The 11,745-nt window shown below is 43.1% G+C and overlaps 1 protein-coding gene across 1 annotated transcript in view; it reads left to right on the top strand.

The window, feature by feature from the left end:
* Positions 1 to 11,745, top strand: part of CDK7 (cyclin dependent kinase 7) — a 26,856-nt gene that overhangs the window by 1,048 nt on the left and 14,063 nt on the right. Inside the window, exons 2-3 of the mRNA XM_018569173.1 lie at positions 778 to 837; positions 4,206 to 4,239. Of these exons, the coding sequence (XP_018424675.1) occupies positions 778 to 837; positions 4,206 to 4,239 (94 nt within the window). The remainder of the gene's footprint in view (positions 1 to 777; positions 838 to 4,205; positions 4,240 to 11,745) is intronic.

Here is an 11,745-nt window from a genome sequence, read left to right as displayed (position 1 = left end):
CTGCACCCTCAGAAATAACTATATGGAAATAAGCTGGGCGTGTGTAGTATGCCTTGTCCTTCTGCCCCACTGACGCTCCTTGTCTCTCCCCCTCCTGCCAGTAATTCACGACCATTAGGCCTCATTCACACACAACGCAAGAGCAAAATTGTATATTGCGTATATGGGTGTATGTACGTGCTTATATGCGCGTATTTATACGCGTGTATATGCGTGCACTATATGCATCCGCTTTATAATGTACTATATTGCACACCACACTTTTTTTTTTTTTTTACTTCCACCGCTCCAAGCTTGCTCCCTTGATGGACTACAATCTCAATACAAGCTAGTAGTCCATCACTGGAGACTTTTTTTTTTAAATCCGATTAATCGAACTTAATAATCGGCTAACTAATCGATTATGAAAATAATCGTTAGCTGCAGCTCTATTGCCAACATAATATGCAGTATTACAGAATATGGTCTTGGATCATTCCTTTTATCACCCAACCTTCCTGCCATAATGATACACAATAAGGGCATGTTTAATATTGAAAGCCAGGTTACCAACCAGTGTGCATTTGAATTGTAGAAGGGCAGAGAACCTGGGGGATAAAAACACCTAAAATAGGCAGATCATACGGGATAGGACCCTACGGCCCAGAGCTGTAAGGGACAATTATTTTGTGGTGAATCGGGTCCGCTGTGTATTATGTTCTTGCCACGTGATGTTTTTTCTCTCTGATAGCTGACGTATCTGATTTCATACAACATTGCTTTCTTTTCCGTTTTCAGTTTGCTACAGTATACAAAGCAAGAGATAAGAACACTGATAAGATTGTTGCCATAAAAAAGGTTGGTGTGCTTTTATTCTTCCAGTATACAGTAATATTCTCTGCCAATGCTAAATCATCTGTAAGATTCTATCTGATACAATATGGCGTTAATCCCACAAGGTTTGTGTGTCACTAATAAAGATTGGTATTATTGGAACATTATTTGCTGGCCATGGCTGTACCTGAGTTGAGGTCATGTCTTTCAAGCAAACGTCTTGAGAAGCATGGAGGCTTCTATCGCTAACCTCTACTTCTGGCCATCTTCAGCACTTTGACTCACTGACCAACAGCAAGTATTGAGGTGAAGAATTCTCACGTTTCTGGTCAGTGAGTCAGAAAGTACTGAAGCCAGTGTGTCAGTATGGCAGGCAGGTAAAACATTGTTAAACGGTTGTCAGTAGTGGCGGCCGCCCATATTTCTGTCACAACATGTTCACTTTAAAGTCCTCCAGCAAACGCTGCAGCTTGTCCATGAAATAAAATTTCTCGTTACCCATAGCAACAATCTGCTTCTATTTTTTGATTAAAAATTATACTGATTGGTTGTTACAGGGACTTACGCAATTTCTTGTTGGCACACTTTTCACACATTATACCCTCAGTTCAATGATTACATTATGTAAACTCCATGCAGTTCAGAAACAATGGGGTTGATTTACTAAAGGCAAATCGGCTGTTCACATTGTAAGGGAAGTTTCCCCTAAAGCTGGCCATACACTGTAATATTGTTTTCCTTTTAGCCAGAAGCCAGAAGGAAAAAATATCAGATTCCTCCATCCATGCTGCTTGGTAAATACCCCGCTGTTTCCATTGTTTTCTGACAGCGGCCGCTGTAAGACTACCCAAATGGTGCCTCCAGCAGATTGGCTTCAAGCACCCTTTGGCAAAAGATTTTTCAACCGGCTTCTTCAATCTTCTGCTCGAGGGACGCCGGGTGGAAAGGTGGTGACAGTGTATGGGGTGTCGCGTAGTATATGGCCAGCTTTAGTTTAGTGAATGAGGTGGAACTCTGAGTTTTATCATTTAGTCATGTACCAGTAAAAATACTTTTTTTTATTGTCTTTATTTCCCTTGCACATTATTGGGTATTCTATGCAAAGTGAAATTTCACTACACATGAAAAGCTAAGAGAAACTTCCTGTGCAAAGTGCAATTTCCCCGGCAAAGTGAACAGCCAGTTTGCCTTTATTAAATCAAACCCCAATGTCTATAACCTAATGTGTAAAAAGAGCCAACTGTTGTCTTGACTTCCCTATTTGCTTTTTATTTGACGTTTTCAGAAAATCAGACCCCTTTCCACTGCTGCCTTGTCACAAAAGCTAATAGAGATTAGGAAACATTTAGTCTTGTTTCAGGAAGTGCTGATTTTGGCCCTGAGGGTGCCAGGTCACATGACCTCTAGTTTTGGGGTAGCATCGACCAATCTAAACACTGATCTTCCTTTTCAGGAAATAAGTCAAATAAAGCATTTGATTATGTTACTGGACACCATAGCCAGAGTGTGTCATGTAAGGACTTTTGTTTGCTTTTATGTGTGTCGGGGATCAGGGTGGGCGCGACAGAGGGGTGTCTTATGACAATACGTTTGGTTTAAAGCACACCTGACGGTTGATTAAATTTGTGAAGCACATCTGGGATTTTTGAAAGATCAGTTTACTTTTTCTACTGAGCGCCCTTTGGAGTTAGGTTCCAGGCACTCTGGTACAGGGACGCGCGGTAGGGTCTCTGCTAGGTGAGGCATTTCCTCTGCCCACCCCCAACCCGGTCATCGAAGTATTTGTGGAGGGGGGAGAAGAGGAGGAACCTCCCTGTCCCTCTCATGCTCGTCACTGCTGAGGCATCGAGATACATGTCCTCAGTGTTTGAGGGTTTTTTTTATTATTTTTTTTTTGATTTGGACAGCTTGGACCAATTGGCCAGTAAGGCACCCCTTCACTGTGATAATGGGACACAGTGGGGCCAAGATCTCAAGCACACAGGTTTCATTGGGGGTTTAGAAGAACTTAACTGCAGCGTAAAGGATGTCCAAGAACAATAAAATGAATATATTTCAGGGTATCGGTCCATAGATGTGGTGGCTGTATTTCTGACAAGAGCAGCAGGTTTCTGTCTGCATTTGTTGTATATGTTCTAAGTCTGAAAAAGAAATGTCCTTGTAACTTTCTGGTTGCTGAACTGAAAGCACAAACAATGTAATCTTCCAATCGCAAACTTCAAATCCCACCTCATCCCCTTGTAATGGAAATGAAGAGAAGAAGAAATGCTAAAAGTCCAACCTGGGCAACAACTATGGCTCCTTCTGTAGATACAGTGCAGTGAATAAGTGTAGCCACCCAGGGACAGGAAGTGTGTTATTCCAGGGTCACCAGGATAAAATAAAGGAACAAAGAAAACGAATGCCTGGTTTCCTGATTGCCCCGGAAGCCGGCTCCACGCTCCCTCATCACTTGTCACGAGGGAGCATGGAGCCGGCTTCCCGGGCAATCAGAAAGCGGGGCAGCATGTAATGACTCGCTGCCCGGCTTCCTGATTGTCGGGAAGCCAGCTTCATGCTCCCTCGTCACCTTGTGACGAGGGAGCATGGAGCCGGCTTCATGGCCAATCGGGGAGCCGGGCGGCACATCATTAGATGGCGCCCGGCTTCCTGATTGGCCAGAAAGCCGGCTCCATGCTTCTCGTCATCTAGTGATGAGAAGCATGGCGATGGCTTCCCTGCTAATCGGGAAGCCGGGTGGCGAGTATTTACATGCTGCCCGGCTTCCCTCCCGGGTAATCAGGAAGCCAGGTGGCGAGTCATTACATGCCGCCTGGCTTGCTTTAATGGGATTTTCAGTATTGACAAGTATCGGGAAAAAAAATATTGGCACTTGTATCGGTGCATTCCTAATTTGTGCTACCCTTACAAAGCAGGGTTAGGTGTTTCACTAGAGAAGCCTTTCTTAACCAGGGTGCCGTGGCCTCCTTAGGGCTGCCTCAAAATTTTGTGGGGACTGTGATGTGAAGGGGGTTTCTGATGTAAAAGGGGAACTCTAATATAAAAGTGGGGCTTCTGGAAAGTGACTACTGATGCAAAGGGTGACTCTAATTTGAAGGGGGCACTTTGATGTGAACGGGAAAACTTACTTTTTTGTGTATTATGCATTGGGGTCCACCTTAAAATCTATGACATTTTAGATTGGGGTGCCTCGAGATTTTGCCTACTTTTAAAGGGTGCCATGATATGAAGAAAAAGGTTGAGAAACGCTGCATTAGAGTGCGTACTATTCTACTAGGCAAAAATATTTTTTGGCTGGAATACTTGCCATTACCAACATTTTCAGTATGTCATTTATGGAATAAACTAGTGTTACAAAAGATGTAAATAATTATTTTTCTTCTCTCCTGAAGATTAAGTTGGGTCACAGAGCTGAAGCCAATGATGGTAAGTGGATAATTCAATGTGGTCTAGATGTGAATTTCCAGGACCTGTCCTTAGTTCCGCCATGTCCATGTTCCATGTCATTTATAGATATCCCATACAGCTATATAGCATTGCTTGGGCGCTAATTATGACAGAGAAAAAGTTGCCGGGGCTTTTTTTTTTGCCCCATGTTCATTAAAATGAAGAGCAGAGCTCTGTCCCATAATAGTGTATTTGCTAAAACTAGTTGGTTTCTGTGTAACAAGGATATTTTAACCTTTTCTCTGCCTCCGATGCACGTCTTACGGTGGAACAAAAAAGTTTCCAGCTCAGTATGCCTTTTGTCAGCTGCATTCACCTTTCTGCTATATGTTCACGGTCACTTCAGTGACCATAAGCTTATAGCAGAAGGTTCCCCCTGTCTGTTCTGTGGAAATTAATAGCTTTCATCAGTGGCTGATGACAACTATCCATTGTAAATAAGCATGTTCCGGCCTTTGTACCCTCCAATCTCCATTGCTCTCCCCTGCCTGTGACAGTGGGGACACAGAGCTGATCCACCATGCCGGCGCCCGGGGGAGGGGTGTCATTGACATGTGGGCAGAGCACTTCAGGTTTCTGAGCGGAGGATCGGCAAATATGTGAAATATTTGTTGATCCTTTCCCTTTCATGCAGCAAACATCAAAGTGATCAGTACAGATCACTCTGGTGTTTATTCATAACTGGGGAGATAGTGTTTATTATTTCCCCAGTTATGAATGAACAGGAAGCACAACACATCACTTCCTGTCTCCTCAGTTTTGTGAATGAGCAGGAAGCCTCTGTACTGAGTGCTTCTTGTTCATTGAGTGCTGGGGCTGCTAAAACTCTGTCCTCAATCTCTTTCTATTTTGAAAGGGAAATATCAGGGGTCTGGTTTCCCCAAAGCCCCATGATGGTAATTATAATAAATAAAATAAAATAATAAAAATGAAAAGATAATAATAAAAAAAAAGTTAAAACCACACACACACAATACAAGTGCAACAGTGAGCACCTTAATCTGATGTACGTTATGCACATGCGCTGAGGTGCATTGTTAGAACACATCACACAATGCTTGACTTTTTACAATAATTTAATTCAACTGTGTGGGAGTGCATGGCAAAACGCTACGAGACATCGACACATTGCTGTGCATTGTAATACGCTGCGTTGTGATTAAATGTATCCCTGCAGACGTTACCACAACACATTGATTAGAACAACCTGCATATAACATTCTTCATTCTTTCAATAAAGAAGTGCAACTCTAAAATATAAAAACGATATACTGTAATGCCATCGCACATATTACATATCGGACGTCCATTCAGGATAGAACTGGAAGTCCCAAGAGATTAGTTCTGATTGGATCTCTTTCCAAATCGTCTCTCCCTAACATTTTGGTCTAGTGTTAGTCTAAAATGTCAATATCTTTTTATTATAGTTTCAGTCACTGGAAAGTGTTGCTGACGGAAATTATTAGTCGACGAAAATACCACTGGCAAAAAATGTTGTGGCCAGCTAAGGTTAAAAGTGGAGCTCGGGGCCTGGCAGCGAAAGGGTTAATAGTAGGTGAATTTTTACAAGATAAACCAAAACTCTTGCATTGCAGAGCACATAACTCTCTCTTTTTGTATTTTTACATTCTGTCAGCTTTTGGTGGAAAAGGAGGATTTTAGGATTGTCCGGCAAGTAGACCTATAACCACTAGATGGTGTCCCTTTGCTGTCTGCAGTGCAGGAAACAAATTGCAACTTAAACTTTTTTTCCCCCCCATGTCCATGTTGTCATATTACAAGTCACTGATACTAGTTGTGTTTAATGCTGTTGTGCAGTCTTCGGCTTTGTCATTTTGCTCGTCACTGGTGGACAAGGATTGGAGTAAGCTCCAATTTAGAGATTAAGGTGTTTTCGCGTAAAAATGGTTGTTTTTTTTTTCTGCTCGTTTATGTACGGTTTTGCATGAACCGTAGCATGAAGCAGATTGTTATTCACTGAAGTCCATGGACAATATGCACACTTAAAAATGTGCAAAACTAATTGCAATGCGTGTTTTCAAACGTTTCCTATTGACTGTATGGGTCCAAAACGAGTTGAGATCTGCCAAAAAGAAGCTTGTGTACTTTTTCCGGTGACAGGTGCATCCCTAATGTAGGCATCCCAACCTGAAGGAACCTCCCTGAAATGATGGCAGATAGCGGAGAAGCTAATGCTTCCCTTCCTATCTGCTGTTATTTTTTTGTATTCTGACAGCTCCTGTCATCAGAGTAAAAAAAAAAGACAGCATGGAAATGAATAGCTAGATTGCTATTGGCTATTTCAATTTGCAATAGCCAATAGCAGGCTGGCTATCGCTCTCACCCGCTGCTGCTGTCAATCAGCAGAGGAGGACCTGATGGAGAACTTCAGGTCCACCAAAACAAAAAAAAAAAGACGGCACGGAAAGGTTTACTCTGCTAGATAGAGCAGGGGAAGCACCAACACCTTTTTTTTTTTTCTTCAAGTTCTGAAACATTTTTGTTTTATTGTCATGTGACAGTTTTTGTAAAACAATATTGATTTCAGGACCGTGGTGGAGCACCAGAGCCGGGTCCCAGCTGCAACCCTGGTAGTTCTCATGAAAATGCCAAGTATTGGCACTGGTGACTGGACATCCCAACTTTCCAGGATAAAATGTTTCTCTCCCAGAGCATCTGGGAGTCGCTATCTTATAGCAGGAGACTCCCGGAGCGTCCGGGAGAGTTGAGATGTTTGCATTAAATTCGTCTGTCCTTGTCAACACGGAGCAGCATTAAAGTGACATTAAAGGCAAACAAAAATGTTCCCTTGGTTTACTGCCATCCCCAGCTATTACATTGTAGCTCACTCAATTGATTGTGAGACCCAGAAAGTTTTGTTATAGCACGGGCAGCATTATCAGAATGTTAGTGTTTTTCTGCCATGGTTCTCTTTATTAGGGTTCGGTATAGGTCTGTCTGCAGTAAGGTTTGCTATAGAAAAGAAGCACTGTTTGTACTGGCTGTTCTTGTGAATGGTGCTAGGCGATGACGTTGCTCTCAGGAACAGCATCCTGCTTGATTGGTGGACCTTCACCCCTTCTTCTGAGGTTTATATGTTGGGTTCAGGGCATCAGTTAACTTATGGTGGGCTCAGATTTACGCTTAGATTTGGGGTAAGGGTTTACGTTAAAAGCTGGATTCTAAACTAATATTAAGAAAATGCCTTTTTATTCAGTTTTATATTTTCTTTTGCTTCCAATAATTCCTAGCATTGCAGACCCTAGACTGAGAGCAGGAGGGCAAGCATTGCAGACCCTAGACTGGGAGCAGGAGTGCAAGCATTGCAGACCCTAGACTGAGAGCCGGAGGGCAAGCATTGCAGACCCTAGACTGAGAGCAGGAGGGCAAGCATTGCAGACCCTAGACTGAGAGCAGGAGGGCAAGCATTGCAGACCCTAGACTGAGAGCACGAGGGCAAGCATTGCAGACCCTAGACTGAGAGCACGAGGGCAAGCATTGCAGACCCTAGACTGAGAGCACGAGGGCAAGCATTGCAGACCCTAGACTGAGAGCACGAGGGCAAGCATTGCAGACCCTAGACTGAGAGCACGAGGGCAAGCATTGCAGACCCTAGACTGAGAGCACGAGGGCAAGCATTGCAGACCCTAGACTGAGAGCACGAGGGCAAGCATTGCAGACCCTAGACTGAGAGCACGAGGGCAAGCATTGCAGACCCTAGACTGAGAGCAGGAGGGCAAGCATTGCAGACCCTAGACTGAGAGCACGAGGGCAAGCATTGCAGACCCTAGACTGAGAGCACGAGGGCAAGCATTGTCAGTCTAAATAGGGGAACATGCTGACAGGACCACACACAGATGTTCTTATGGATACTTGGCTACTTCTCCTTTGTTGGACAATCAGGTGACACGCTTGTGGTGGTTTTTTATTTATTTTAATTAGCTGTGTGCCATTCTAGAGAAAGTGGTGTCACCCTTCTGGTTATGTTGACTGGCAATGGTTTTGTGAATAGCAAACGTAGCTGAACAAAATCACAAATATTTTAGTAACTAAAACCAATCACATATATGTAGTATACTGGTTGGAGCTCAATTCTAGGGTTAGTGTCATCTCAGGATAATAGTAACTTTTTGGGAGTGATCGCTTACTATTTCCACTTTTCTTTTGGCTGTCCTGTAGTTGTGAAATGTATTGGCGCCAGCGCAGGATGTGAATGTCGCATTTGTGATGGTGTATGCTATGAATATTTGGAATTGCTTTTTTTTGGAAGTGTGATTTGTTTGTGGTGGCCTTTTTATTTTTTTGTTCTCTACTTTTGATAATTGATGTGATAAAAGATGATGGATTTAAAAACAAACCAAATCCTAAATGTTCCAAGCACATCTGTGGTACCACCTGTAGGATTGAGGGTTTAAAAAATATTTTTGAATTAAAGAACTTTTTGTAACTGTGCCTATTGTGTGTTTGTGAATCACTATTTGTTTTGCTAAACAAAATTGGTATATGAAGGGACACTATAATCCTGCCCCAAATCTCCACATGATTGCTTTGTTTTGTTTTATAAAAGTTACTTATGTTTACTTCTGTGTAAAGAAAGCATTTACATGTAAATGATGTGGTCATCACCCAACACACCCCCCCCCAGCTTGTGAGAACTCACTCCTGCTCTGAATGTTCATTGGTTTTCTCTCAACCTTTATGTGGCTACTATGGGGAGGTCTGGGAATGTTCTTTTCAGTGACCTCGGTGTCTGTGAAACCAAGACGCATATACAAACCCGACTTCCTTTTTCTTGTTCTGGTTACTGAAGATGTTTATCTAGTTGACAGCTGTTTCACAGTATTAGGTATTTTATGGTTAAACAAATCCCAGAAGCTGGGTACCCAGAGCACCTAAAATGTACTTCTTGAGTCTGTTTTATTGTGGTGGTGTTTTTTTTTTTTTTTTTTTTTCTGTGTTGCGCTTTACTTACAGCACATCGATATATCTACTCCTTTAGGCATACCTTATGCCCCCTTCACACCAGGGCATCCTGGGAACTCGTTTTCCTGCAACTTTTGTTTCCCACATTTGGTGCACATCTCCATTGATCATGCACTTAAAGTTACATTAAACCCTCAGATTTTTTAACATAAACCAATACTGTAATGTGTGCCTTACTGTAATCCATGGTAGTTTCCCTTCTCTTTGCTGCTCTTCCTTTTAAATCCGTATCTCTTCTCATGCTGGGGGAGAACCTCCCTTTGCAGCTGAGTGCCTCTTACTGTAGTGCTGGCTCAGGTTGTGAACCTGCACACAGACACCATGTATCCATTCCCTACACAAGGCAGCCTGTTGCAAAACAGAAGTTCTGCCCTGCATGAGAACAGATTTAAAAGGAAGAGCAGCAAAGAGAAGGGAAACAACCATGGATTACAGTAAGGCGCACATTACAGTATTGTCGGGATCCGCTGCGGCGTCTCAGTATACCGCAAGCTGTAGCTCGCGGTATACTGAGCTTAGGGTAACGGGAGGACGCTAGTTTGTGTCCTCCCGTTACCCTAAGGAGAACTATGGGGAAAAACACTGACCCCCATAGTACCCCTTTAAAGAGTCTGAGGGTTTAATGTCACTTTAATGTAGAAAAGTAGCACATGTCGCAAATTTGGCGACATGCATTGCACTATTTTTTTTTTCTCCTGCATGTTGTTGCTCATTCTCATGTGCGTGAATGCATGGAGAAAAAATGTGTTTCCTTGGTCACGTTTGGGGTACCATTACCTAGTAAGGGCAACGCAACCGCATTCCGTATTTGTGTATGTATCGTAGTATCCATAAGTCTTGCAGCACTTCTTACCGGTTATACCCAAAGATATATAATGGGTGCTCGTAATGACTGCGTATGGCGCCGCTCACAATGAAGCTTCAATAAGGATGTCGCCAGCACGAGAGCTTCCAAATTAGTGCAAATCCATTGTTAATGATAGAGGTCTCTCAAATGTCAAGCGCTTTCGGGGCCATGCAGGGTCCCCTTCATCAGGCTCAGAGATGACAATGATGACTATGATGGTCATCTCCTGAGCCTGATGAAGGGGACCCTGCACGGCCCCGAAAGTGCTTGACACTTGAGAGACCTCTATCATTAAAAATGGATTTGCACTAATTTGGTGTGCATGTATTGTAAACGGGCATCGAGCTGTACACATTTGAAGCGCGCTCACGATACGCCCTGGTGTGAACGGGGCCTTGGGGCTCAGGCACATGGCCGCCTTTGGCATTGCAATGTAAATTCCGGTGTATTTCTGCCACCAGGAGGCCACAGGTGCTGTGGCTGTACGTAGAAACACGTGAATGTATACGGCACACAACCCCAAATGCAGACAGTCCTAAAACGGTAAATAAAACATGGAATTTCCTGGACTATAAATTTCAATGGCACAGTGTTTTCATTTTAAATCCAGTTTTCTGTTTTTTGGGGGTCATTTCGCCACTTCCTTCATAGAGGAGGATGTATGATATTGCATGTAAACACACTTTATGTAGTTTTTGGTAGAGTAGGGGAGCTTTGCAGTGTGTTTTTTATATGTGGAGTTTTAAACTACGGGTAAATGGTGGGGGTTTTTTTTGGTTTGTTTTGTTTTTTACTTTTTTGAACCATGCTGATAAAATGTTCGATTATGCAAGTAGATTGTTATTTGTGTTCGGAATCCATTTGCCATAAGGGCGAGTAACCCAATACTGACCTGAGGTGTGCCTTGATCCGGATGGACAGTATGCCAATGAGGGGGCAAAAAGCAACCATTTAGGAATATATTTATTTAACAGTATTAATTAGCCAACTTGGAAAATGCATCTGCCATCTCCACATGGGGATCTGGTATGTACCTAGTGAAGCAGGACGAGTTCCACCTGCCCAAGCTCTTGATGACGTGTGCGGGGACACCATGGCGAGAGGCAGCCGACGCTGCCCCTATGCGGAAGGAATGTCCCGAATACCTTTTGGGATCGAGCCCCAGCTGCCCCACGAGGGACCTAACATGACTCATGAACTCACTACCTGACAAAGGAGTATATGGAAAAGGCAGCAAAGGGCTATCCATCGTGAAGGGAGACAACAGGGCCAGGAGACTATCTAGAACGGCTACGGGGCACCAGGCTTTTTTTTACGCAAACCCCGGAAGTAACGATCGTCCGTAGCGAAGGCAGGATGCTGACGAAGGCCGTGCCCAGGTGAGTCTACCTGCCCCTTTTATGTGTGAGAGGAGGGAAGGACTCCTCCCACAAATACAGGCTAATCAATTAGCCTTCAAACATATCTTATATCCTAAAAACCCTGAGAAAGCCATGTAGTGTGTGGGTGCGTTTTTATTGTTTGTTTGTTTTTTTCTTTAACAACTACACAAGTTTACATTTATTTTACTACACTCCTAAAAAAAAAAAAAAAAAAAAAAATTTTTCCAGACAAAACAAGTGTTAACAATTTGTTTTTCCACTTATACAATTTTA

Source organism: Nanorana parkeri, unplaced genomic scaffold (genome assembly GCF_000935625.1).
Source record: "Nanorana parkeri isolate BGI_ZX_2015 unplaced genomic scaffold, ASM93562v1 scaffold34, whole genome shotgun sequence".
In the NCBI taxonomy this organism is placed as follows: domain Eukaryota; kingdom Metazoa; phylum Chordata; class Amphibia; order Anura; family Dicroglossidae; genus Nanorana; species Nanorana parkeri.
This window is presented reverse-complemented; position numbering and strand designations above follow the sequence as displayed.